The sequence below is a fragment of the Propithecus coquereli genome, unplaced genomic scaffold, assembly GCF_000956105.1.
Source record: "Propithecus coquereli isolate 6110/MARCELLA unplaced genomic scaffold, Pcoq_1.0 Scaffold423, whole genome shotgun sequence".
NCBI lineage: Eukaryota > Metazoa > Chordata > Mammalia > Primates > Indriidae > Propithecus > Propithecus coquereli.
Genome location: NW_012149986.1, coordinates 3,047,901 through 3,073,458, shown reverse-complemented (window position 1 = coordinate 3,073,458; position 25,558 = coordinate 3,047,901). Strand labels below are relative to the sequence as shown.

The following is a 25,558-nucleotide window of genomic DNA, read 5'->3' as shown; positions in this document are numbered from 1 at the left end:
ATTAAAATTTCTAATAAATTTGGTTTTTTGCTGTCTTTTTATTTCTCTTTAAATTACTTGTAAAATGATTTACATTTTATCTATGAAATAAAATCCAAAGAGTCTGTTGGCCCCAGCAGATAGAGTGTATTGGTTATTTTTTCTGGTCTGCTGAGGGTTAATATAATGTATCTGTGTGGATCATCATCCACAGTGGTTGATGACTAGGCATTCATTTCAAGCACTCATGGAATATTTATGAAAATTAACCATCTGCTAGGCCATAAAACCTCCACAGATTTCAAAGGACTGCTATTATCAGAGTACATTCTGTCACCATAGGCAGTTAAGTTAGAAGTCATTTAAAAAAGGTCATTAGAAAAAGAGTCCCCTACGTTGGGAAATTTAAGAAAACTTATAAATAATTTATAGCTCCACAAAGGAATCTTAGTGGAAATTAGAAAATACTCAAAACTAACTGCTAACAAAAATACTTTAAAAGTTGTATAATACCGTTAAGGTTGTACTTTAGGAAAGAAAAAAAGACTCAGAATGAATAAACTAAGCATCCAACTTAAGTGACAGAAATAACTAGAGAATAAATTCAAATAGGGTAGAAGACAGGAAGTGAGCATAAACTAACATGACATGGAAAACACACAATTAAGTAGTAAAAAGAACCCAGAGCTGATTCTTTGAAAAGTCAAATAGTCAAACTTTTGGCAAAATTAATCAAGGGGGAGGGAACAAATATGCAATCTTCAGATTGAAAAAGGGAACCATGGGTATAAATTCCACAGAGATTAAACTGGTAAGATAATACTAAGAACAGCTTTATGCCTAGTAAAGTCAGGATTTTAGGTGGAATGAACAAATTACTGTAAAACAAAACTTAACCACAAAACTGACTTAAGAAATAGAAAACTTTAATAATCCCAGAACATACGGAGATTGAAGCAGTAGTTAAAACTCTTTCCACACAGAAAGCACGTGGCCACGATGACTTTCCAAACATTCGTGGAACAGATAATTCTAATCTTACATACATTCTTTGAGAAAACAGAAAAAGAGAGACCCTTTCTCTGCTCATTTTATAAGCTAGGGTAACCGTGATACAACCACCAAGAGCAGCACAAGAAACAACAGACCACTTTCCTGATCTTAGATAGAGACATTACAGGTACACTCCACCCAGGGCTGCTCATAAGTTAAGGTGCAAATGTAGTTGCATGGAAATCATTGGCTATCTTGACCTGATACTTGGCTTTAATGGAGAGAATAAAAGCCTGTTTGGGGTGGGATTAAGATAGACAAGGGTGCTTGAATTGGCAGGACATATAGAAAAACTGGAATGATTCAGAAATGATGACTTTGGTCACTGCACAGTAGTCCACTCCACAAATTTGTGGAGCATTTCATCTTTTACTATTGAGGAAAAGGCAATTTAAAATTACCATTTTTCATCCACTAGGTTGACAAAATCTAATAAGCGTGTCAGGGTTCTTCAGAGAAACAGAACCAATGGATATACGAGATTTACTATGAGGAATTGTCTTGTGGGGCTTTAGCTATGCTCCCAGCAAAAAATCAGGTCCCTTTGGCAGGGGTAGTTGCAAGGGATAAGGAAATAATAGAATTGGAAAATAATAGAATATAAAAGAAGACACAGAGATGAAAGTACAGTTTTTATAAAGTATAGTTTTATAAAGTTGGGGGAGTCAGGAGACCTCCAGCATTCCTGTGAGCTGTGAGGCTATGAGTGAAGTCCTGCATCAGTGTTTATTGGTACGGTGATCGGTTGTCAGGGGTAACAGATTTACATAATAACAGGTAGTTCATTTTAGGTTAAAAGTCTCCCAAAAAACTTTTGGAGATCCCTTAGTTAACTCTACGTGAGCAAACAGTTACAAAATCTTTCTAAGACAAACTTCTAAGTCCTAAGATAAAATTATCACTTAGCAGAAAGGTTAAACAGAAATATAGTGGCTTTATATTTCTTTATCTAGTTTTTGTGGATTGAGACAGGTAGTCAGGAGTGAAGCAGGAACTGTCCCTTAGGCTAATTGCTTTTAGCTGCAGGTGTCTGTCAGGTGGGCACTCTTTGATCAGTTCTCACCCCATGGCCCCATGCCAAGCTTTTTCGTACAGAAGCTCAGGTGCAAGCCGACAGGTCTGAGACAGCCAGCGTTGCCATGGGAAGCGCTGCTGATCGGTGGGATGCACTCCTGAGGTGAGGCAGCTTTTGATATGTGAACTAACACGTTCACATATTCCTTCAGGGTAAAGGCCTGCAAAACTCCTGAAATCGTTTCTGTCTCTGTAGAAGACATCTCTATAGAGCAACATTGTCTCACACAATTATGGAGGCTGAGAAGCCCTACGATCTATTTCTGCAAACTGGAGACCCAGGAAAGCTGGTGGTATAGTTTAATCTGTGTCCAAAGGCCTGAGAACCAGGGGAGTTAATGATGTAAATCCCAGTCCAAGGGCAGGAGAAGATGAGATGTCCCAGCTCATACAGTGAGTCAGGAAAAAGGGCAAATTCCCCCTCCTTTTGCCTTTTGTTTTATTCAGGCCCTTGAGGGATTGGATGGATGATGGCCATTGACTTTAGGAGGATATCTGCTAATCTCTTCCCGAAGTACCCTCACCAACATACCCAGAAGCAATGTTTGATCTGAGCACGCCATGGCCTGGTCAAGTTGACACACAAAGTGAACCATCACAGTAAGCCTGGTGATGCCACGTGTGGGAGGTCCTGTGGAGCAGGACACTGCTGGAGGCCGTGTGTGCAGGTGGAACCACTGCATTCCCTGTGACCTGGCAATGAGGGATGTGCCTCCAAATGGTGACCTGTCAGGCTGGGATGTTTCCAGACATTCAGAAGGTGCACAGATAGTTTTGAAAGGGTCTATCTGATATGCAGCTTACATAGGTACTTTTTCATAAAACTCCAGGCTGTTCTGGAGGTTCCGGTTCTTCTCCATCTTCCCATTCGTAGTTGCCTCTTGCACCACAGAAAGTTATTCCTAATCTTTGCTTTATTGCTCCAGGGAGGGAAAGAAGCCTCTGAGTTGCCCAAAAAGAGGCTTTTAAAAATACTAATGTTGAGAATTTTAATTGGGATCCTTATTCTGGCAGTTTCTAATTCTTTGCTTTCAACATAATTTATAGATAATGTAGTAGAGTTGTTAGGGAATTGTTAAATGTTTCTGTAGAACTATGTGATTTTTCAACAGAGCACTAAAGGAGTCATGCTGTAGTAAAACTTCTTGTTTATATGAAAAAGTTTTCTCATCATGAGTAAATTGATAATAAAGCCTGCCTCACTTTAGTGATAAATGATCTTCATTCATGGATATATGAGATGATGGAAGGAGGGGAGAGGGTCCCATCTATCTCATTGAGATGCATTTCTAATAAAAGTTTACATTTAGTATTTACTAGTTATCAGATTTGCAATATATTTATGCTTCAGTCAGTTCTATGGTAATAATACCTGTAAATGAAAACTCAATCCAGAAGAAAAGTTTTAAACTTAAGCACTTTATAGTTACAGGGAATTTAATGAATATTAATTCAGTTTACATACATATTTTGTTGCAAAGAAATGTGACGTCATGATCCATAGAAGATTTTAAACCATGAACATGAGTTGTGTCAGGAAAAAAAACACAGGAAAATGCGGTAAAAATGCCAATTCATGAAGGAAGGAAATGATGTAGTATTTTTAATTGTTAAGGATGGGTTTGTGTTTTAGATAGCTGGATTTTGAGAACCAAATCACTATGGTATATGGGTTCCACTGGATTCATTGAAAATGATGTCTCAGTTTTATTTTAAAATGCCAGTTTTTACAGTGCACTGCAATCTTTGAAACTTAAACCTATGATGAAAATTTTTAGATGTCAGCATAAAAATGTTTCAAAGGAGGACATCATTTTAAAAATTCCTTTTAGCAGTAATGGGAATAAAGGTTGAAGACCACTGGCTTAAAGCATTGGATATGAAGGGGGTTGTTAACACTCATTAGGGAGCCTAGTGGAATTTTAGAGGACATTTTTGGCGGTTAAGGGGCTTTACTGGCATTTGGTTAGTGAAGTCCAAGGAAGCTAGACATAATGCAGTGCACAACAGATAATAGTGTTGTTTCCTGTAACTTCTCTAAAATCCATTGGACTAGTCCGCAAACATAAATATGTAGAAATTTAATACACACTAATTCTAAAGAATATTTAAAAGAAGTATTTAAAATAAGCTGAGAAATTTTAGGAGAGGGCCATTATAAAGGGTGATATTTAAATAAAATATATATTTTTGTAAAATTGTTAAATAATAACTCCATGCATTGTCACTCAGTGTGTTACATTTCCAACTGCATATTTAGTTGAAGAGTTTGCAATAGAGTAGGTACTGCAAGAACAATACAGGTCATTACAAATATGTAACAGAGGAGATACAAAATTCATTTAAAATGACTCAGAACCAAATATTAAATTATCAGAACATATAAAATACAAGGAACATGTGAAGTCTTGTTTACTCTTACTGTACTTTCTCTTAACATTAATCATGCCTCAGATAAACCTCAGTGGCTATGACGCTGCCACTGCACAAAGCCTACACACTCTTGATGAGACTGGTATCGTGACACAGTCCCCACCCTTCTTCCTCTCTGCACTCTGTACACTCTTCCTTCAAAACATTTGTCCCTTTCTATGTAGGTATTATTTTAATTTTTATTCTATTTTTGTCTCCCTTGCTTGGAGACAGAGTGTAGGAGGAGAGCATGGGAGGGCAGGTCTTTTGAGTAGTTTGGCTTTGAAAAGGAGGAAATTGGTAGCTGGAGGAGGTAGGGCATACAGAATCAAGAATATTTTCTTTTACATAATTTTTTTATTGAATTATAATGTACATCCAGAAAACTGCACAAATGTGTATAATTCTGTAATTTCTGCAAAATGAAATCACCTGTACAGCCACCACCTAAATTAAGAAATGAACATTACCAGCGTACCACAATCAGCCCTCACATACCTTCCTTATAACTAACCATCTCCCACCCAAAAGACGTTGGCAGGTATTCTGACTTTCATCACCAAATACTAATGTTGCCTATTTTCAAACTCTGTGTAACTGGAATTATGCAGGCTGTACTCTTTTAAGGCTACCTTCTTCCTCTCAATGTATTTATGGCCTTCAGGCTGTTCTGTTCATGTAGGAGGAGTACAAATGTGTTCCTTGTGGGAATATTTCACAGTTTATCCATTCTTCTGTTTGATGGTTGTTTGGGGGTGTTGTCAGCATGGCTGTGAGGAATAATGCTGCTATGACTATGCCTGTACATGTCTTTTAGTGCACATATCATGCATTTCTCTTGGGTGTGTGTATTTGGAATGGAATTGGTTTCCAAAGTGCAATAGTTTTACTCCCAGAGCCCTTAGTCAGAGTTCCTGTCTTTCTATACCTTCACCGACACTTTAGCTGTGTTGTGCTTATAAAACAAGTAGTTTTAATTTGTGTTTCCTTGATAATTTGTCATGTTGTATGCCTTTTCATCTGCTTATTAGCCATTTGCATGTTCTCTTCTGTGAAGTGCCTGTTTCAATCTTTTGCCAGTATTTTATAGTTGGGTTATTTATCTTTTTCTTACCAGTTTGTTGTTCTTTATATGTGCAGGACACATTTATTCAGATTTCTTCTACCACTGACTTGCATTTTCACTCTTAATGATGTCTTTTGATGAACACAAGTTTTTAATTTTAATGCAGTGAAGTGTTTTCTTTTAAAAATCTTTGCCTGTATGAAAAGTCTTAAATATTTTTGGATCTTTTCATTTAGAAGTTGATTGTTAATTTTACCTTTTTCATTTAGGCCTATATTCCACAATGAATTGATTTTTTTTTTTCCTGGTGTGCATATGATATGAAGTAAGGAGGGTTAAGAATTGTTTTTTGCCATATGAATATTCAATTGTTCCTCCCATTTTATCGGAAAGTCCATCTGTTCATCACCTTTGCAGTGCCACCTTTGCCATAAATCAAGTGGGTCTTTTCTGGACTTACTGTTCTGGGCCATTAGTCTATTTCTCCATTTTTGAGCCAGTACCACATTTTCTTAATTACTGTATCTTTAAAATACATCCTATTTGAATATAAACCCTTCAACTTTTTCTTCCTCAAGAGTTTCTTGACTGTTATTGGTACTTTGCATTTCCATCCTGTCCCTTTCCAGAAAGCACTGGGATTTTGGTTGGAACAACATTTAATCTATGAATTTGAAGAGAATTTACATCTTTTAGGATAGAGTCTTCTAACACATGAACTTAATATAGTCTTCCATTTATTTAGGACTTCTTTATTTCAGTAAGGTTTTACAGTTTTTGTGTCAAGGTCTTATACATCTTTTATTAGATTTATTCCGTGGCTTCTGAATTTTTGAATGTCATTATAAATGGTATCTTTTGAAAATTTCACATTCAAATTTCTTTTGCTAATGTATAGAAATATAGTTGATTTTAAATTTTGAACTTGTATCCGGTAACCTTACTAAATTTACTTATTTTCATGGCTTCTAAATACTTTTGGCTGTTGTTCTTGTGCAGTTAAGTCATCTGCTAGTAATTACACTTTTATTTTTTTACCTTCCAATCCTGATTTTTTTTTTTAATTTTTAAAAGTTATTTTATTTTATTTTTTGAGACAGAATCTCACTTGGTCGCCCCAGGTAGAATGCAGTGGTACCATCATAGCTCACTGCAACCCCAAACTCCTGGGCTCAAGCAATCTCCTGCTTCAGCCTCCCGAGTAATGGGGACTGCAAGTGTGCTCCCAGCTAATTTTTCTGTTTTTGGTAGAGATGGGGTTTCGCTCTTGCTCAGGCTAGTGTGGAACTCCTGAGCTCAAATGATCCTCCTGCCTGGGCCTCCCAAAGTGCTAGGATTACAGGAATGAGCCACGACTCCAGCCTTTTTTTTTTTTTTTTTAATTTCAATAGATTTAGGGGTACAAGTTGTTTTTTGTTACATGGATGAATTATATGATGGTGAAGTCAGGACTTTTATTGTACCCATCACCTGAATAGTATACATTGTACTTGCTAGGTAATTTGTGATCCCTCAGCCCCCTCCCACCCTTTCCTCTTCTGAGTCTCTGAAGTACATTATACCACTTTGTATGACCATGTATATCCATTGTTTAGCTCCCACTTACAAGTGAGTACATGCAGTGTTTGTTTTTCCATTCCTGAGATATTTCACTTAGGATTATGGCTTCCGCTTCCACCCAGGTTGCTGTGAAAGCCATGATTTCATTCTTTTTTTGTGGCTGAGTAGTATTCAGATACCACATTTTCTTTATCCACTCACCAGTTGATGGACACTTAGGTTGATTCCATGTCTTTGCAATCGTGAAATGTCCTGCAATAAACACAAAAGTGCATGTGTCTTTTTGATATAATGACCTCTCTTCCTTTGGGTAGATGAGTGTGAGATTGCTGGATTGAATGGTAGGTCTACTTTTGCTAGTAGTGAGATTGCTGGATTGAATGGTAGGCCTACTTTTAGTTCTTTGAGCAATCTCCATACTGTTTTCTATAGAGGTTGTACTAATTTACATTCCCACCAACAAGTGTATAAGCATTTCCTTTTTACTGCATCCACGCCAACATCTATTTCTTGACTTTTTAGTAATGGCCATTTTGACAGGGGTTAGGTGATATGTCATTGTGGTTTTAATTTTCATTTCCCTGATTAGTGATGTTGAGTACTTTTCATATGTTTGTTGGCCATTTGCATATCTTCTTTTGAAAAATGTCTGTTCATGTCTTTTTCCCACTTTTTAATGGGGTTATTTTGTTTTTTTCCTTGGTGATTTGTTTGAGTTCCTTATAGATTCTGGATATTAGTCCTTTGTCAGATGTATAGTTTGTGAATATTTTTAACCATTCTGTAGGTTGTCTATTTATTATTTCTTTTGTTGTGCAGAAACTTTCTATTTTAATTAAGACCCATTGATTTTTGTTGTTGCTGTATTTGCTTTTGGCATCTTAGTCATAAATTCTTTGTCTTGGCCAATTTCCAGAAGAGTTTTTCCTAAGTTTTCTTCCAGAATTTTTGTGGTATCAGGTCTTTAGATTTAAGTCTTTAATCCATCTTGAGTTATTTTTTGTGTATGGTGAGAGATAGGGATCCAGGTTCATTCTTCTGCATATGGCTCTCTGATTTTCCCAGCGCCATTTATTGAACAGGGGATCTTTTCCCCCATGTATGTTTTTATCTGCTTTGTTGCAGATCAGTTGGTTGTAGGTGTATGGTTTTATTTCTGGGTTCTCTATTCTATTCCATTGATCTGTGAGTCTAGTTTTATACCAATAGCATGCTATTTTGGTTACTATAGCCTTGTATAATTTGAAGTTGAGTGGTTGCTTTCATCAGTGTTATGTAGTTCTCCTTGTAGAGATCATTCTTCCTTTGTTAAGTATATTCCTAGGTATTATATTTATTTATTTATTTTGTAGCTATTATAAATGGTATTGTGTTTTTGATTTGATTCTCAACTTGGCTGTTATTAGTGTACAGAAATGCTACTGATTCGTGTCCATTAATTTTGTAACCTGAGACTTTTCTGAATTTATTTCTCAATTCTAAGAGTCTTTTGGAGGACTCGTCAGGATTTTCTAAATATAAGATCATAGCATTGACAAACAGGGATAGTTTGACCTCCTCTTTTCAAGTTTTGGTGTCCTTTATTTCTTTCTCTCATCTGATTCCTCTGGCTAGGACTTCTACTACTATGTTGAACAGAAATGGTAAAAGTGGGCATCCTTGTCTTGTTCCATTTCTTAGGGGGAATGCTTTCAACTTTTCCCCATTCAGGATGATGGTTGTGGCTTTGTCATATGTGGCTTGTATTATTTTGAGGTATGTTTCTTTTGTGCCTAGTTTGTTAAGGTTTTTTATCATGAAAGGATGCTGGATTTTATTTAATACGTTTTCTGTATCTATTGAGATGATCATACGGTTTTTGGTTTTAATTCTGTTTATGTGGCGAATCACATTTATGGATTTATGTATGTCAAATCATCCTTGCATCCTGTGTTGAATCCCACTTGATCATGGTGAACTATTTTCTTAATGTTCTACTGGGTTCAGTTTGCTTATGTTTTGTTGAGGATTTTTTCATCTATGGATACTGGCTTCATAGAATGACTTAGGGAAGATTCCCTACTTCTCCATGCTATGGAATAGGTCCAGTAGGATAGGTATGAGTTGTTATGTAGGTGTGGTCAAATTCAGCTGTGAATCCATCTGGTCCTAGGCTTTTCTTGTTGGGAGATTTTTAATTACCGATTCAGTCTTGCTACTCATTAGTGTCCTGTTCAGGATTTTTATTCCTTCCTGATTCAAGCTTGGGAGCTTGTGTGTTTCTAAAAATTTATCCATTTCCTCTAGATTTTCTAGTTTGTGTGCATAATGGTGTGTTCATAATAGTCTTGGGATCATCTCTTGTTTTTCTGTGGTATCAGTTGTAATGTTTCCTTTCTCTTTTCTTTTTTTTGCCCTTCCAATGAAGGATTTTCTTTTTTTATTTCTGATTGAGCTTATTTGAATCCTCTCTCTTCTTTTCTTGTTTAATCTAGCTAATAGTCTGTTGGTTTTGTCTTTTCAAAGAACCAACTTATTTTTCATTGATCTTTTGTATTTCTTTGGTTTCAATTTTGTTTAGTTTTGCTCTGATATGTGTTATTTCTTCTGCTAGCTTTGGCTTGGAGTCTTATTTTTCTAGTTTCTTGAGGTGTGACATTAGGTTGTTAATTTGTGACCTTTCTGTCTTTTTGATGTAGGCATTTCGTGCTGTGAAATCCCCTTTTTCATTGCTTGTATCCCAGAGATTTTGGTAGCTTGTGCTACCATGGTGATTCAATTAAAAAATTTGATTTCCATCTTGATTTTGTTGTTGACTGAAAGATTGTTTAGTGGCAGGTGGATTAATGTCTATGTATTTGTGTAGTTTTGAGAGTTCCTCATGGAATTGATTTCTACTTTTATTCCACTGTGGTCTGAGAAGATACATGGTCTGATTTTGATTTTTTTGAAATTTTCTGAGACTTGTTGAGTGGCCTAAGATATGATCTATCTTGGAAAATGTTCCATGTGCTGATAAGAAAAATGTATGTTCTGCAGTTTTGGAGGAGAATGTCCTGTAAATGTCTCCCCCAAATGTTAGGTCCACTTGTTCTCGAGTCCTGTTTAAGTCCAGTTTTTCTTTGTTGATTTTCTGCTTCGATGATCTGTTCAGTTCTGTCAGTGGAGTGTTGTAGTCCCCCACTATTATTATCTTGCTGATTATTTCATTTCTTAGGTTTAGTAGTATTTGTTTCATGAATCTGGGAGCTCCAGTGTTTGGTGCATATATATTTAGGATTATTGTATCTTGAGGGATTTATCCCTGTATCATTATATTATGACCATCTTTGTCCATTTTTGTTTTTTTTTTTACTGTTGTTAATTTAAAGTCTGTTTTATCTGATATAAGAGTAGCTACTTCTGCTTGCTTTGGGTTTCATTTGCTTGGAATATTTTTTTCACCCCTTTACCTTGAGTCTACATGACACTTAAGAGTTAAATGGGCTTCTTGGTGACAGCCGATGTATGGGTTGTTTTTTATCCAATCTGTCAATCTGTATCTTTTAAGTGGGGCATTTAAACCATTTACATTCAGTGTTAATACTGTTAAGTGAGATACTGTTCCAGTCATCGTGTTGATTATTACCTAATTGCTTTGTTTACTCCCTTGTGTTTCAGTGAGTTTTCACATGCAAATCTTCTTACACAGATCTTTTTGGTGTTTAGAGCACTTTTGAGCATTTCTTGCGGGTCTAGTGATGACAAATTCCCCTAGTGTTTGCTTGTCTGGGAAATATTTTATTTCTCTTTCATTTATGAAACTTAGTTTTACACAATATAAAATTCTTGACTTATAATTATTTTGTTTAAGAAGACCAAAGATGGTACTCCCATCCATCCCTTTTGGCTTGTAAGATTTCTGCTGAGATGTTGGCTGTTAGTCTGACAGGTTTTCCTTTGTAAGTTAGTTGATGCTATTGTCTTGCAGCTTGTATGATTTTTGACTTCACTTTGACTTTGGCCAGATTGATGACTATGTACCTTGGTGATGTCTTATTTGCAGTGAATCTTCGAGGAGTTCGTTGGCCTTCTTGTATCTGGATGTCTAAGTCGCTAGCAAGACCAAGGAAGTTTTCTACTATTATTCCCACAAATAGGTTTTCCGTAATTTTTGCTTTTTCTTCTTCTCCGTCAGGGATACCTATGATTCTTATGCTTGGGCATTTTATATAATCCTACATTTTTCTTGGAGACTTTGTTCATTTCTCTTGTCAATTTTTTCTTTATTTTTGACTGGGTTAATTCTAAAGGCTTGTCATCATGCTCTGAAATTCTTTCTTTTGCTTGGTTTAGTCTGTTGGTAAAGCTTTCCACTGTATTTTGAAATTCCCTAAATGACTCTTTAAAGTTTTGTTATTAATATTATTTTTTAAAATATTTATTCATTTAGGAAATTTTTCATTCATGTCCAGAATTACTTTTTTGGTTTCTTTGTGTTGGTTTTCAATTTTCTCATAGATCCCATTGAGCTTACTTGCAATCTATATTTTGAATTCCATATCTAACATTTCAATAATTTCCTTGTGGTGGGAGACCATTGCCAGAGAACTGGTGTGATCCTTTGAGGGTGTTGAAAGAGCCTGCTTTCTCATATTTCCAGAGTTCTTATGCTGGTTCCTTCTCATCTGGAACCTCTTCCTTCACCTCAGAACAGGTAGCTTTGTGGTTCACCTGTTCTCTTCTGCCGGGAGCTCTTCTACTCAGTGTAGAGAGGGAGAGGTAAGCTGCCTTTTGGCTCATGCAGGTAGGTACCCACTGTGGTGTGGCTGGTAATTTGGGTCGGTTTGACCTCAGACCCCTGGGAGAGTGTTCAGATGCCAGTGGTGATGGAGAAGGTTAGGTAATCCCCAGTGCCTAGGCCCCTGGATGATGTCTTTGAGTTCTGGGGGGACCAGACTGACACCGGGCTGGCAACCTTGCATTCAAGCCTCCCTGTATTCTGGGGCTGGCTGTGATAGTGAGGGTTGGGGTGATCTTCTCCAGAAGAATGCTCAGGCAGGAAAGGGGCAAATGTGCTATGAGCCCTGCAACAGATGAGGTGTGCCCTTCTTGGCGAGATTAGCAGAGACATGCAGGTGTGGGATGCACAGCTGCTCACACCTCTCTCTCTTGGCAGTAACAGTGGTCTCTATCCTTTGAGGGGCACAAAAGTGTCCAGATTCCCAGCTGCCACTCCGACCCAGCTGCAGCTAAAGTGGTGGAGGCAGCTCAACCCACTGTGTGAAGGGCTACCAGACTGGGAATGGCTGTGGCTGAAATGCTCTGGCATGGAGGTGTGGTTGTACAAGGGACCTGCCTCCAGGGGCTCTGGGCATTCCTCCCTGCAGAGACAGGCAGCTCAGGGAGAGGACTGCTAGGTCCACCCTCCTTGTGGGCAAGTGATAGCTATCGTCCTTGGGAGATCATGAAAGCATTTGCTGCAACTTTTTAGAGGGAAAAGAGTGAGCTCTAAGCTCTGTGTAATCTGGAGTGTGATAAATGCTTTGTCAGAGGTGGGGAAGCTGCTCCCAAGTGCCCTGGGTTATTCATCCCCAGTGGAGTCCTTCCCAGTCCCAAGCAGAAAGAGCCATGGCTGCCTTGGCAGTAGTGGAGAGTGGAGTGGAGGAGAAGAAGGCTCTGAATGGTGAGGAGCTGGTGCCCTGGTCCCCTTTGTCCTAAGCAGTCCTTTGGCATGCAGCTGGAATCAGCCCTCCCTGAATGCCCATGCTCTGGGAGACCCATAGTTTCCCTGGGACCTAATGGTTCCCTAATGCTACTGCAGACTTAGTGGGTGCTAGGGAGCGTTGGCTGTGGATCTAGTGAGAGAATCCCAGGGGCTAGGACTCGTGGGTTGGGATAGCTGCAGAAACACTGCCTGTTTGTGAAGGGAGGGAAGTGAGCCGCACCCACCGTGCAGAACCCGGGTGTGATGAGCAGGGTACTGTTGGGGGTGTCCCCACTGCAAGCCTGGAACTGGCTACCCCACAGCTCACCTGCACTACAAGGTCATGCTTTGGAGCAGACGTGGCTACGTCTGCAATTTGGTGGTTAGAAGAGGGAAGGTCCCTATCTCCATGTCCCTTCCTGGGCTGCCCATCTTTAAAGTCCCAAAATGGCCCCTTGGGCCTGTGACCAGAGAGGGTGGGGCCTCTTCCAGGCAAACAGCATAGGCAAGATGCCGGATGGAGTGCTGTCCGCCTGCATCTCGGTCTTGCTGCAGCTTTCGGCAGGGCAGTGGAATTCTTCTAGGACTAGGTAGGAGAGCTGGGGCTCCCCTGTCCCCAGTTGGGTGGAGTTGCAGTTGCGTCAGTCCATATTCATTTTGAGTGCCGGGCACTGCCTGACTTTAAACCCCCAACGTGGCACCTTGGGCCTGTGACCAGAAAGGATAGGGTCCCTTCTAGGCTCACTGCATATGTAAGGTGCTCTCTGCTCATAACTGGGTTACCGCAGAAACCCGTAGCGAGGCAGCGGGAATTGTCCTAGGTGTGCGTAGGAGAGCTGGGGCTCTCCTGTCCCTCCTCAGCTGGGCAAGGCTGTGTCAGCCTGAATTTAGCCCGAAGGCTGGGGCACTGCCTGGCTTCAGACTCCCAAAATGGTGCCTTTGGCCCATGACCAGAGAGGCTGGCTGTGCTGGCAAGAAACTGGGTAGTGCAGTTTGCTCGAGGTTCGGTCCCATGGTAACCAGCTGCAAGATGGTGGGCACCATCCCAGAAGTGTGCTGGAAAGCCTGTTTTCTCTGCCTTTCCCCAGCCAGGTGGGGGCTACAGCTGTGTTAAGCCAAAATTCAACCTGGGGGCAGGTCACAGCCCAGTGTCAGACTCTCAAAATGGTGCATAGACGCTTTGGGCCCCACCCAGGCAGTCAGCATGAACGAGAAACTGTGGAAAATGCTGTCTGTTCACGTCTTAGTGAGTAGCCCACATCAGGGCAATGGGGAACTTCCCAGGGGTGTGTGGCAGAGCCTGGGCTCCCGTCTCCCTCCTTGGAGCTGCGCAGTGTCCGCTGCTGTGCCTGCAGTGTCTAGGCTCTCAGAGTGACGCCCGCCTCCAGCTTCTCTGGGCATGCATGCCTGTGGGATTCAGTGTGAGTTTCCTTACTGGAACGATGTCTCTGTGCAGTCTCCACGCAGCTCCCTGGTTAGGCCCAAGACCTGCATGGGTCTTGCATTGGGTTTGGGGGCGGGGAGGCGGGGTTTCTCTTGTAGCCAAGATCGTAAAAGCTCCTCTCAGGGAGTGGAGCCCTGGGAGCTTCTCTGTTCCTGTTTCCCTGTGTCCAGGAGCTTCTCCCAAGGGTTAGCCAGCACCTGGCTGGGCAAGTTGCCCTGAACCCTCTCCTTACTTTTGGTGCTTCCTGTCGCTTCCCTAGCGAATCCTAGTATTCTCTAGTTTTCTCTCCTAAGTGACTGTTTGAAATGTGAGACTCTGCTGACTGCCCTGGTCCTTCTCTGTGGAGGAGGCACGTACCACCTGTGTCTGGTCGTCCATCTTGACCCTGTCCTTCCCTTGCAAGTTTTAAATTAGTCTTGTCACACTCACTAGTACGTCTGTTACAGTCTGTAAAACTGACAGGGAGCATCTTTGTCTCTTTCTTGATCTCGGGGAGAAAGCTTTCAATAATTGACCATTAAAGATTATGTTAGGTGTAAGTATTTTACATTTACTTTTTATTAGATTTGAAAGATTCCCTTTTCTTCCAAGTTTGCACAGGGAATTTAATCAGGAATGAGTGTTGATTTTAAATACGACACCAAAAGCACAAGTGATATAAGAAAAAGTTGATAAATTGAACTTAATTGAAAATTAAAATTGTGCTTCAAAAACCACCAAGAAAATGAAAAGACAAGTCACAGACTGGGAGAAAATATTTGTAAATCATATGTTTGAGAACAGACTTGTATCTAAGATGTAACTCTTAGAACTCAATAAGGAGAAAAGAAATTACTCAGTAAAGAAAAATGAGCAAAAGATATGAATAGACATTCACAGAGCAGCTGTATAAGTGTCCAGTAAGCACATGAAAAGATGCTTAACCTCATTAGTCATCAGGGAAATGCAAATTAAATCCATTATAGATACCACTTCACCCCTTCTAAAATGGCTGTAATCAGAAAGACAAGACAATTGTTGATGATTTTGTGGGAAAGCAGACCCTCGTACATAGCTGGGAGGAAAGTAAAATGGCACAGCAAACCTAGGAAAACAGTTTGGCACGTCTCCCCACCAAGATAAACAAAATTTCCAATATGACCTGGCAATTCCACTTCCATGTATCTACCCGAAACAAATGAAAACATTTGTTCACACACAGACTTGTAAGTAAATGTTCATAGCAGCATTATTCATAGTAGCCAAAAAGTAGAAATAATCCAGATGTCTATTATCTGATGATTGAATAAGCAAAATGTTTGTATGTCCATGCAGTGGAAAACTCTCTGGCAGTAAAAAGAAAAAGTACTGATTTCATGCTTATAACATGGATGACCCTGAAAAACATGCTATGTGAAAGAAAACAGAAAAATAATGCCATGTATTATATGAATTTATTTATATGAAATGTCTAGGAAAGGCAAATTTATAGGAAAATATGAGGGCTGTCCAGAAAGTATCCATCCATGTGTCCATGGCTCCTGTTTTTACTGTTTCTTTTCTTGTGTACTTTGGCATTAACTTTTTCTCATTTCATATATTGTGATAGGTAGGGATACTTGATAAGGATATTTGCCTACTTGTTTATCAGTTACTGAGAGACATCTTTAAAAATCCACTGTGATTGTCAGTTTTTCTTTTAGCTTCCATTGGTTTTTGCTTTATATGTTTGGGGCTGTCTTCCTATATGTAATCCCAATTGAAAATTCTTGTGACTTTTTTTAGTAGATTATCTTATTGATTACTATATGTTGACCCTCTAGCTTGAGTACTATTTGTCAGATGGTAGGATAATTTTACAAGTTCCTTTTGGCTACTTTTAGCATCTTTTTTTACCCTTTTGCTTTAGCCATTCTGTGCTCTCCTATACTATACAACTCTTGTAAGCAGTGTAAAATAAGATTTAAAAGTCTGCTCTCATAATCTTCTTCCTAAAGAACTCCCTTCAATGTTTCTTTTGGTGTGGCACTGCTGGTGACAGTTTGTGTGTGTGTGTGTGTGTGTGTATAAAAATGCCTGTACTTCACCGTCATTTTTGAAGGATGGGTTTGCCTAGTTAGAGTTCTAGATTGGCAGTTATTTTCTTTCTCCACTTTAAAGGTGTCATCCATTTTCTGTTGAGATGTCAGCTGTCAGTCTTGGTGTCGTTTTTAGATACTCAGTTGTCTTTTTTCTTTGGCAGCTTCTAAGATTCTCTTTTTGTCTTTGGCTTTCAACAGTTGGACTTGGTGTGGTTTTCTTTATATCTATCTTGCTTTATATTTAACCTTCAGAGGTCTCAGTTGAAAGCTTTGGGTATTTATAGGTCCTCTTCCTTTTCAAGCTCTGAGCTCCAGTTTTTGCTCCCATTTCTGTGAGATTGTTTGGAAACTTACATTTGCCTCAGAAATATGCGTCTCCCTCAGGCAGGCTCCTTTCTCTGCAGTTCCTTTTCTCCAGGATCTTGGGCTCTACGTTCTGGCTGGGTCAGTAGTCCTCACTGCCATTGCTGGTCTCCCCAGCTCTAGGAGACTGCAGAGACTTCTGAGCTGTTGCTTCCTGCCAGGGCTTTTGGTCCCCCGTGCCCCAAGTTTATGACTCAGTATATCCTTTCCTTTGTGAGGGGAAGGCAGGGGTTTACCATAGTTTCCCTTCTCTCTGGCTTTCCAGCCTCTTACGTCCTGGCTGCCTCAGTTGCTCTCCATTACTCTCAAATAACTGTCTTATGTATTCTCTCCAGTGGTTCATGGAAGAATTGGTCTGATGATAACCTATTTGGTCACCCGGCCGCATAGTCTCCGCGAGGTGTTTTTATTTTTAAGATGGCAATATTGCAGCATTATTGTATGCTGAGGAGAATGAGTCTGTAGAGAGGGAAGATTGATGCCAGCTGGGCAGAGTATAAATGCTGAAGTGATGTCCTGAGGAGACAAGGGGTTGAACCCCGTGCACAGGAGGACAGCTTAGTCTCCATGAGTTAATCCATCTGCAGTAACCAGAGGCAGGGCGGAGTGTCTGGGTTCAGGTCCTTGCAAGTGGATGGCATCAGTGGTGGGTGCTGGTAGAATTTCTTTTCTGGTTTCTTAATAAGTTGGTATCAGGACTGGCAGGAGATTTTGAGATTTGTGGAGAGAGGGAAGTTGTCAAATGGTCTGTAGATGAGCAGGAGAGTGAACAGGAGGCCTGCAATGGGCAGTCATGAACGTAAAGGATTTGAATGTAAAAAGTAGTGGAACTGAGAAATACTAGGCCTCAGAGAAGATTTTGGGTACTACCAAAGGATCTCGGAAAGAAAAGAGGTGAATCTGTATTTTTAGTGTTTGAGATCTCAGCATGTGTTTCCAAAGTAAAAGCAGAATGGATATTAAATTTTTTAAGGTAGTCTCAAGTCTTCATGTGTTTAACATTCCACGGGCAAAGGTAATTATCTCTAAAATAAACCTTGGATCCAGAAGAAGTCTCAACACTTCTGTCGTGTGGATAAGGCCCCCCTAGATAACGCAGCCAGTCTTCCAGACCTCTTCCCTGCGACGGGTGTGAGCAGATGGGCCACAGGTGCCAGGAGCCAGCTCCTGGCCTGGCTTCCAGCAGCCCCGTCCCTTCCGTCCTGGAGTGTGGTTTCCACAGCGTGCCGTGAAGGCAGAGTCAGAACCAGGTGGTGTGTTAGACTGCAGCCTGCTGCTTAACCCACCCTGAGGCCAAGTGGGTTAGTTGCTGGATCGGCCGCAGGGTCTTCTCCAGGGCCACCAGAGCCCATGGCTGCTTTCTTCTTTTCATTGCCTCGGCTCCTCTTCGTGCTGTTCATCTCCCCACCCCACGTTGCACAATGTTTAGCTACTCTTACTAACCAACATATGTAATAGGGTGTAGTTAGCCACATTTTATATTCTCAATTTTAAATGGCACTAGGTTAAACTATTTATTATTTCTTTTAGCAAATGCAGTGTTTTGGGCCTGCTAACATTTTTCTTCTTTGTTAAATTTTAATTCTTCATGAAAAAATTAACCATAAAGACATGTCAGGCATCCAAAACCATTTGATGATTACTAACATATTGAGCGCCCACTACCCAACCTAAGCAATACAATATTACACATAAAATTGAGGTCCTATGTGTTCCCATTGCCGATCACACCCCACCCCTATAACTACAAATTGTATTTGTTATTTATCGTTTGCATGCATGCTTTCTATGCCTAAATAGCATTCTTGTTTTAGAAACTTATGTAAGTGGTTACTATCCTATGTGTCTTTCCGTAATTTTATTTTTCTTCAGTATTACGTTAGATTTATCTGTATTTATGCTGTGATTCTTTCATTTCCTTTATTTTGTTTCAGTCTGTGAAGCAAAGATTCTTTCATTTCCATGCTGTATATGTAATAATCTGTTCTATAAATATGTCCTAATTTTATTCTCCTGTTGGACATTTAGGCTGTTTCCAGTGTTTGCTATTATGTGTGTGCTATAATAATACAGTGGACTGTTACTGTGGGCATTTTCTTGGGTGTGTGAAAGCTGTTCTAGGGTGTGCACACCCAAGGACTGATGGGTCGTGGGATACGTGCTTTGCCTGCTCTGGTTCTCATTCCTGGAAGTGTGTGAGATCAGAAAGTCCCAGCCCCAGCCCATACTTGATATTATGCGTAGTCATAACTAACTTACAATGGACTATAATAAGAGAGTAAATAGTGTGTATGCCTTCTATACTGTAAGTTTACTTTGTTGTTTGTTTACTTAAATGGGGACCATTTTTTTTCTCAGATCTTGAATTTTATTAAAACAAATGTCTTTGTTGAGCTCAGAGTTAATGATCCCTTAAGGAATTCCATGTGTTTATTTTTATCTATTCCAAAGTTATGATTCTGTAATAAAGTCATATTTATGAGAATGTCAGATTGTTCACACTTTAAAGCTAGTGATTCTCAACTGTGGTCCACAGTTGTGAAGGTGGGCATCTGCTGCATCCACTACGTCAGAACAATTTGCATAGCACTAGAGGGTGATTTGCCCTTTGCACTGGGTTGGCATTTGCACTCATGCACTGTAAAAGCTGTAGTGGGTAAAACCGCTTAGGGTCTTTGCATGAACCAAGGTGGTGGCACCAATTTGTAGTTATTTATATTGACATTAATGGGTTTGTTTGTATTTTTAAATGAACATATAAACATTAAAAATTTTTAGTTTCAATTTTCTAATAGAGTAACTACCACAGATACAATCCAAGCATAGTGTTTTCCTTTAAGAGTATGAAGGGATCCTGTGACCAGAAAGTTTGAGAAGCATTGCTTTAAGCACATAGTGGGTGTATGAAGAAATAAAGACTTCATTCTTGCTCATGGTGGTCATCGAGAAAGAGAACTTGGGCGATGTCCTTCCTTTAACAGATGAATTAAGTGGATCTTCAAGTTATACATTAAGTAAATTTTCAATTCTTTGCCTTAAAATTTTGTTTATTACTAGATTATATTTATAAATAAAATACTTTGCAGGTGCTGACCTTAAGGAAAGAGCAAAAATGAGTTCCAGTGAAGTTGGTCCCTTTGTCTCCAAAATAAGAGCAGTGATTAATGATATTGGTAAGCGCGATTAAATTCTCTTTTTGGCATGCTGAAGATGACCTCAAATGTCAGATTTTAAAAGTTACACGCTGTCTGTATATATAAGCTTTTGCTAAATACTTACATAATCATGACCTATAGCTTGTTGCTATAAAACAGCACTTAATATATTTAATTTGAAAAATTATGTTAAGTATTTTGTAATTACAGATAATTCATGTATGATGGCATGGCATATGAAAACAATAATTTGGCATAAGCCATTGACTTAAAATATCTCTGTCCTAAATAACTTACATACAAACATATTTATAGGTTTGCAATTTTTTGTTTTTGACATAAATAGGATCATACTTTTTTTTTAGTATTATGATACCTGTCAATTTACTTATTATTACTTTTTAATTTCCTCCTGCATACTCATCCACAATCTTATATAAAATTTTAAAATATTTCTTCATTAATGAACATTTAGGTCTTTTTAAAATTCTCTTTTTGTTATTTATAATAAAGCAGTGACTATCCTTGTACATAGGAATAGATTCCATATGGAATTGCTGTCCCAATTATCAGGTGTTCGTTTTATATTATAATAAATGCTACCAAATTATGTACTGAAAAGATTATAATAATTTATATTCCCATCAATTATATGATGCTATCTATTAATAATTTCCTCATACTCCTCACAGCATTTAATGTTGCTACTTTTTAAGTTTACCTGGTAAAAATCAAGAAAGACATCTCAATATTTTAATTTGCATTTCCCCAAATGCTTATGTAATGCTTTATCTTTTCAAATTAGACTGGCTTTTTCCCTTCTGTAAATTGCCTTTTCACGTCCTTCATCCTCCTTTTATAGGATTACTTAATAGCTACTTATTTATTGAAAAAATATTTTTATGTTAATCCTTTGTTATTAAATGTGATACATATAATGTCTTCTAATGTGCAACCCTAATTTGATTCTAGTACCTTTAAATTTAAAACAATATCTGGAAGGTAGTAGATTCCCTTTATTATTCTTTTTTCTTAAAGATTTTGTTGATTCTGACACATCAGTTCTTCCAAGTGAATTTAGAATTATGTTTTAAAGGAAAATGGAAAAATTACTCTGTTGGAACTGGGATTGGAATTTTATTAAACCTTGTTAAGAAAGAATTGACATTTTTGTGATACTGAATCTTTCCACAGTGTGCATGGCTGTCATTTATCTGGGTCATTCATTTTTTAATGTCCTTCAAGAATGTTTTACAGTTTTCTTCACATTGGTCTTGTATCTTTTTTTCCCCTCAAATTTATTCCTAGCAATTTTGTAGCATTTATTCCTTTGAATGGGATCTTCCTCTTATTTCTGTTGCTGTTTTGTTATTATAGGTCTGGAGGAAAGTTATTAAATTTTATGTGCATATTTTATATTGTGCCAGCTTACTAGTTATTTGTGTTAATTGTTGTTCTTCCTTAATTAATTTTCTTGTGTTTTCCATATGAAAAGTTCATTATCTATCAATCATTATCCACAAATAATGCAATTTTTATCTTTTCATTTCCCAACATTTTAATCTTATATATTTTTCATATTTTTTCACATTGTCTAAGGCCCTCAGTACAATATTCATTTGTTAAGATGAGAGTATTCATACTTATCTTTGACTTTGGTGAGTACCTTTAATACTAGGTCATTCAGTATGAGGTGTCTGATTTCCTTAAGTTCTAAGTTTGACAGTTGATACGTCTGACATTTCACTTTGACACTTCTTGTTTTTTTTTCCTATTGTTAAGGTCCATCCTCAGTCTTTCAAGTGCACATTTTGGCTCGTGATTATCTTTCACATTTGTTTTAGAGCAATTTTTGTGAAACCATGCATAAGTCAAAAACTCGTGTTGTTTTTGAGTATGAGTTTCATCATGGAATAATGCAGTGCATACAGCTTGAAATATCACTGAAGTGTTCGGTAAGGATGTAGCTAATGAACGCACAGTATGTCGATGGTTTGAGAAGTTCCATTCTGGTGATTTTAATTTTGAAAGTGAGCCATGTGGGTGACCTGAGACCAAGGTGGATTATGATGGGTTGAAAGCTGTAGTGAAGCGAATCCACCTCAACCTATGTGTGAAGTAGCAGCAAGGTTTGACGTTGCTAGTCCAACAGTGTTGGACCATTTGAAGCAAATGGGCAAGGTAAAGAAGCTGGCCAGATGGGTACCACGTGAATTAAACAAGTGTCAGAAGAGAAATTGTCTGGAAGCTTTCCTTTCTTTGCTGTCATGTCATAAAGGCGAACGATTTCTATGCCTTAGTGTTATGTGTGATGAAAAATAGATTCTCTTTGACAATCGCAAGCATTCAGCACAATGGTTGGATAAGGATGAAGGGCCAAAACACAGTACAAAACCAAATATTCATCAAAAAAAAGCTAATGGTACCTATTTGGTGGTCCAGTGCAGGTATTATCCACTATAGCTTCATGAAACCTGGTCAATCTATTACAGCAGATGTCTACTGCAACCAACTGGATAAAATGATGAAGATGCTTGTGATTAAGCAGCTGAGATTAGTCAATAGAGATAGGCTAATCCTCTTGCAAGACCACATGTTGCAAAAAACAATGCTGCTCAAACTACACAGGCTGGACTTGGAAACTCTGTGTCATCCACCATATTCACCAGATCTTGCACCAACTGACTACTACTACTTCCAGGCTTTAGACCACTTCTTGCAAGGAAAAATATTCAATTCTCCACAGCTGTGGAAAACACCTTTTGTGATTTCGTTGCCACTGGCTCCCCAGGCTTCTTGGTTGCTGGCATAAACCAGCTACCCTTAAGATGGCAAAACTGTATTGATAGTTCAGGAGCATACTTTGATTAATTGTACTGCTTCCTGTTTGAGATATAATAAACTGTACTTTTGATTCGAAATTGGACATTTCATATTTAATGATATAATATTTTGCAAGTAATTATCAAGTTCAGGCAGTTTCTTCTATTTCAGCTTGTTAGGAATTTGTTTCTGCTTTTTAATCAAGAATAAATGTTAAAGTTTGTCAAATGCTTTTAAAATATATGTCAGGATTATCATTGATGTATATTAGCATTTACTTCATTTAACCTTTATTATACCGAGTGATATTAATAGATTTACTAAGGCTGCACTGGTTTTGCAGTACTAGAATAAGCCTTACTCAGTCACTGTAGTTAGGGGTTCCAGTGGTTTTTAGTATATATTTATTGCTGGATTCAGTTTTAAGTACTTTTGTTTGTATTATTTTTCTGATTTGGTATCAGGGTTATACAACCTTCCCAAAATGAGCTTTCCATTTTTTCTGTGCTCTATATAGAACAATCGACTATTACTTGAAAGATTAGTAGAATTTGATCATTTAACACCTTTTGGGGTCCTGTGCAGTTTTGTTATTTTTTCTTCATTTTTCTTAGAGCTAACATTTTAAAAATACGTGTTTTGATTTCTATGATGATTATTGGCTTAGTCATCTATACTGCCTCTTTTTATTGTTTGTCGATATTATCTTGGGCCCTTCCTTGCTTCTCTCTCCAGCTTCAACTTCATGTTCAGATGTCTCCTGAGGTAGAGCATGAACTTTGTTTAGAAGTTGGTCAGAAGAGCTTAATCTTGGAAGTGAAGGTTGATGATGCCTGTAACTGTATATATGATAGGGGGAGTGGCTAAAGCTGGTCTTATTGTTAAAATTACCTCCATGTTTGTTCCAGATTCTCTTTCCATTATATTTTATGGATTCTGAAATTGAAAATTTTCTGGGACTCTTTCTGTCTTTGCAGGGGCATTTTCTTTTCTGTCATGATAGCTGTAGTATTTCTGTTCTGGGTCTCGATCCATTCTCCATTTTTCTTCTGTGAGTTCTTCAGTATTTATTAGGGATACTTTTTATTACAACATGACAATAGACTTTAAAATTTTAAACTATCTTTTATGATGATTCAGTGAGATTTTGAAGGGCATGTAGAAACTAAGTATCTTGATCTAATCTACTCATTTAATATGTTAAAAACCGAGGGCAGGCAAACTTTATCTTAAAGGGTCATATAGTAAATATTTTAGGCGTTGCAGGGTCATATGGTCTCTGTTGCAGCAACTCAGCTTTGACATTATAGCATGAAAGCAGCCATAGACAATGTATAAACAAATGTGCATGGCTCTGTTCCAATAAAACTTTATTTATGCATACTGAAATTTGAATTTCATATGATTTTTATATGTTATGAAATAGTATTTTTGTTTTTTCCAGCCATTTAGAAAAAATATAAAAACCATTCTTAGCTCACAGATTGTACTAAAACAATAAAAGAGGCAACAGGTCTGGTGTTTTTCCTTCTGTTTATCTCAGGTATCTTCTGTCTTCTTTATTTTGCTTGTTATTTGAAATTAATTCTATTCTTCCATTCTTTTTATTTATTTTAAAAATCTGACTTGAGTTCTAATTTGAACAAGTTGATTCATGTTTGGCTCAGACCTTTTTCATTGGGTTTTGTGTTTTAGAGACTTAAATGTTTTAAGGTCTTTGAGAGGGAGCATAAGATATTTCATTTAGGGTTTATGTATTCTTGGTAAAATTAAGGAAATAAGAATGGAGCATAAAACTTGCAAATGAGTAGGGAGGTGGAGGTAGTAGTAAGAAAAACAAAACAAAAACCAAGAAAATTCATCTAATCCTAAAAAAAATGTGAAGAGAAAGCATAAATTTAGGACATATTGAATAGGATGATGTTGAAATAAGTCCAGTAATTAACTTTAATGTCAGTTGGTTAAACTAGCTGTTAAAAGGCCGAGATGTTCAGATTTGACTAAAGAATTAAAATCCTCTGTGTATTGTTCCTAATAGCTATAGCTTTTTTGGTATCAGAAGGTTACTAACCAAAAGAAAGAGATGTATCAGTATGTTATGATAACAGTCAAAATACATTTTAAGATAAAAAGCATTATTAGTGAGAGACAGTTGCTACATATGATAAAAGGTTCAATTTTTCAGGAAACATAACCCTAAACTTGTATGTACCTAAAAACAAAAGCTTCAAAATATATAAGTAAAATGATGTGGGTACATGGATAAATTTATCATTGTCGTTAAGATTATCATCATTGTGGACAGTTTCAACATATCTCCCTCAATTTATCATTAGGTCAGAAAGATAAACATTAATGAAAATAATGATTTGAACAACATGATTTTCAAGTTTGGTTTAATAGACTCCTAACCCTAAATTAGAGAATGTGTATTCTTCTCATGAATACATGAAATGTTTTTAAAAAAATGAGTTTATGCACACAACCCTTAAGTCTTAAATTTTCAGAAAATTGATACACAGAGACAATGTTTTCTGTCCACAGTGCAGTTAAAGTTAGAAACAAAAATACATGTATAGAGATTTTAAAAGCACATATTTATAAACTTAAAAAGAACTAAATAAATAGCTCAGGGGTCAAAGAAGAAACTATAATGGGAAAAATATGAAGACTGAATGATTATAAAATTACCGTATATCCAAATATATGAGATTTGCTTAAAGTGCTGTTGAGGGAAATTCACAACCTTAAATTCTAAGTTAGCAACGGAAGACCACAAATAGCCAAGCTTTACCTTGCAAAGATATTTTAAAAAGTTATATGAAGTTATAAATTTAAAGAAAGTTGAAGGAAAGCAACAACACGGGTCAGCATGCGTGAAATAGAAGCTGGAGAAGATGCAAG

The 25,558-nt window shown here is 37.9% G+C and overlaps 1 protein-coding gene across 1 annotated transcript in view; it reads left to right on the top strand.

The window, feature by feature from the left end:
* Nucleotides 1–25,558, top strand: part of AUH (AU RNA binding protein/enoyl-CoA hydratase) — a 187,223-nt gene that overhangs the window by 66,734 nt on the left and 94,931 nt on the right. The window contains exon 4 of the mRNA XM_012653576.1: nucleotides 19,763–19,849. Coding sequence (XP_012509030.1) covers nucleotides 19,763–19,849 — 87 coding nt within the window. The remainder of the gene's footprint in view (nucleotides 1–19,762; nucleotides 19,850–25,558) is intronic.